The sequence below is a fragment of the Geospiza fortis genome, unplaced genomic scaffold, assembly GCF_000277835.1.
Source record: "Geospiza fortis unplaced genomic scaffold, GeoFor_1.0 scaffold392, whole genome shotgun sequence".
NCBI classification, from domain to species: Eukaryota; Metazoa; Chordata; class Aves; order Passeriformes; family Thraupidae; genus Geospiza; species Geospiza fortis.
In genome coordinates, this window is record NW_005054541.1 from 449,446 (window position 1) to 452,676 (window position 3,231).

The window sequence follows — 3,231 nt, forward strand, 5'->3', positions numbered from 1 at the left end:
CCGAGCCGGAGGACGAGGAGAGAGGTGGGTCCGGAGGGGATCGCGGTACAGCCGCGCTCCGAGCCCCGCCGAGGGTCCCGAGGGAGGGGCGGCCCACGGCACTTAGCCGTAATTGAATCAAGAGGAGGGAAGGGCTCAGTGCAGTGTGTTTAGGTGCTCATTTATGAGTATGGTGATAGTAAGTCTGGAATAATGGATGTTGCCTGCAGTGTTTCTAATGAACCCACAGAACAATAAGAAATCCTCTGGGGAGAGAAGAGGGTTCTCATTACAAGCCCTTTGTTGTAAACTAAAACACAAGAAGTTCCACCTCAGCATGAGGAAGAACTTCTTGACATGGAGAGCGGCAGAGCGCTGGGACAGACTGCCCAGAGAGGTCCTGGATTCTCCCTCCTTAGAGACATTCCAGACCTACAGGAACACGTTCCTGTGTCACCTCCATTTGACCCTTCCTTGGAAGCAGTTTGGACTGGATAATTTCCTGAGATTCCTTCCAACCCTAATGATTCTGTGATTCCGTTTGTTTTATTTACGGAGTTGCTGCCTTTCCCAGTGCCGCTGGCTGAGCTGTCACTGATGAACAAGTTGATCCACACGTCCCTGGTGGAGTCCCAGCAGCACGTGGAGATCCTGCAGCGAGACCCCAGCTCCCCACTCTTTTCCATCAAGACCTTTGAGGAGCTGCCCCTGTGAGTTGCCACAGCCCCCGCCCCACCACGCTCCAGCACACCAGCCTCCTTCACATGGGCCCTTGGCTGCTTTGTTTCCACAGGAAGAAGGAGCTCCTGCAGGGCGTTTATATGATGGGCTTCAACAGACCATCCAAAATCCAGGAGCAGGCTCTGCCCCTCATGCTGGCATACCCGTGAGTAGGAACACGGCTGAGCCCCGGCTCCTCACAGCATCCCAGCACCCGACCCCTGCGTTGCACTAAGCTGCTTTTGCCTTGCAGGCCCCAAAATCTGATTGCCCAGAGCCAGTCAGGGACAGGGAAAACAGCAGCTTTTGTCTTGGCCATGTTGAGCAGAGCCAGTGCCAGCGAGAAATATCCGCAGGTAACGCAGGACAGGGAGAGCTGCTGCAGGAGGGGTTGGCCCAGGCGCCCAGGACACTGCCAGGGGCAGAGCTCTGGGCTTTGTCCCTGTTCCTTTGTGACTTTACCCACTGGAGTGGGGTGATAAACCACCAGGGCACAGTGGCAGGTAGGACCAAAGGCACAGTGCCCACCTCAGGATTGGCAGAGTGGATCAATCCAGGCTTCAGTTACCCTGGAATTTGGGTTTTGAGGAGCAGCTGCAGACAGCGCTGGTTTCTGGTGGTCAGATACTCCCAGCGCCCTCTCTGGGTGCAGAGCCAGCTTTGCCAGCAGTTTCCAGCCTTGTAAGATCTTCTGTAAGTGTGGACAGTGTGACTGAGCTAGGGCACAGGAACAAGCTGCACCACGCTTCTGAGAGATGCATTTCCTCCTCCAAAAGAGCAGCAGCAGCTTCTTTCTGCCCCCTTGGCTGGAGCTGGGGACGCAGCCCAGCTCCTGAGCCCCCAGCCGTGCTGTGCTGCCCCATGCCCTGTGCCTCAGTGCTATGGCATGCTGCTGAGCTCCTCTGCCCCTGTGCCCCATCCTGGGCCTGACAGCTCCTTCTCTGCTCTCCTGCCAGTGCCTGTGCCTGGCTCCCACCTACGAGCTGGCCCTGCAGATCGGGCAGGTGGTGCGCGCCATTGGGAAGTTCTGCACGGACATCAAGGTGAACTACGCTGTCCGGGGAAACCGAGGTGAGTCCAGCCCAGCACAGCTCCCAGCACTGCTGCAGAAACAGGGAGGGAGCACAGGGATCCTCTCTTGGAGCCTGGAGCTACCAGGGACTGCCCAGACATCCATGAAGGGCAATAATGTAGTGTCTGTCCCCTCTCCTGCTGAGGAGGCTGTTCCATTGTCACTGGCTGCTTGCAGACTCCCTTTTCCTACATGGGGGTGGTTCCCATGCCCCAAGGCTGTAGGGAAGTGTCATGATGACCCCTGGAAGGCATCACTGAGCAGCCAGAGTCTGAGCAAGCCAAGGGAAAACACAGAGCAGCAGAGAGCTCCATGCCTGGAGGCGGCCAAATAAATGCCTTTTGCCCCCTTGCAGTTCTGAAGGGCACAGTGCTGGAGGAGCAGATCATCATTGGAACACCAGGCACCACCCTGGACTGGTGCTTCAAGCAACGCATCCTGGACCTGACAAAGATCTCCTTGTTCGTGCTGGATGAGGCTGACATCATGATCGACACGCAGGGCCTCTCCTGTCAGAGCATCCGCATCCACAGGTGAGGATTGCTGAGAGCTGCTGCCCTGCTTTCCCTTCTCTCCTGTAGTTTTAAAGGAGTCTGTTACCAGAGGGCTGTGAGAGTGTGCCCATGGTGCCAAAGAGGCTTGTCCACAGGTCTGTCTGTCTGTATGCACTGGACACACAGGAAGACACTTCACCTTGTTTAGCTTTCCTTTGAGCTGTTACAGGCCTTGGATTCACTCACAGAACCATACAATGGCCTCAATTGGAAGGGACCCTAAAGCCCATCTTGTTCCCACCCTTTCCCACTGGCAGGGACACCTTCCATTAGACCAGGTTGCTCAGAGCTCCAGCCAGCTTGGCCTTGAGCACTTCCAGGGATGGGGCAGCCACAGCTGCTCCGGGCAACCTATGCCAGGGCATCACCATCCTCACAGGGAAGAACTTCCTTCTAACATGTAAACCTGTTTTCTTTCAGTGTGAAGCCATTCCCCTATTTTCCTGTCACTATAGACTCTTGTAAAAAGTCTCTTTCCATCTTTCTTGTCAGCCATCTTTGCCTCCCTTTCCATTGAAGGCAACACAAAATCAGTTTAAATTAGGGTTTCTGTCCTTCTCCTGGGCAGCAGCAGCTGCTCTCCAGGGCTGACAGAGCTTTTTCCCTGCCCCAGGGCTCTTCCCAAGAGCTGCCAAGTGCTGCTGTTCTCAGCCACTTACAAGGAGCCCGTGCGGGCCTTTGCGGAGAGGATCATCCCCGACCCCATCGTGATCAAGCTGCGTGAGGAGGAGCTCACCCTGAGCAACATCAGGCAGTACTTCATGGTGTGCCAGAGCTCAGATGAGCAGTACAGGGCCCTCTGCAACCTCTATGGCAGCTTCACCATCGGTCAGGTCATGATCTTCTGCCAGGTAAGGGGCCTGGCTGGGAGAGCCCTGCACTGCCCCTCTCCCTTTGGGAATAGCA

At 55.9% G+C, this 3,231-nt stretch overlaps 1 protein-coding gene across 2 annotated transcripts in view; it reads left to right on the forward strand.

Moving 5' to 3' along the window:
* The window catches only part of DDX25 (DEAD-box helicase 25), a 12,422-nt gene that overhangs the window by 6,969 nt on the left and 2,222 nt on the right, over positions 1–3,231 (forward strand). For both annotated transcript variants that reach the window (XR_004082591.1, XM_005429343.3), the window contains exons 3-9: positions 1–24; positions 554–689; positions 773–865; positions 953–1,055; positions 1,656–1,770; positions 2,127–2,304; positions 2,939–3,176. Coding sequence is in view for 1 of the 2 variants with exons in the window: in XM_005429343.3 (XP_005429400.1) it covers positions 577–689; positions 773–865; positions 953–1,055; positions 1,656–1,770; positions 2,127–2,304; positions 2,939–3,176 (840 nt within the window). In the remaining variant the exon portion in view is untranslated. The remainder of the gene's footprint in view (positions 25–553; positions 690–772; positions 866–952; positions 1,056–1,655; positions 1,771–2,126; positions 2,305–2,938; positions 3,177–3,231) is intronic.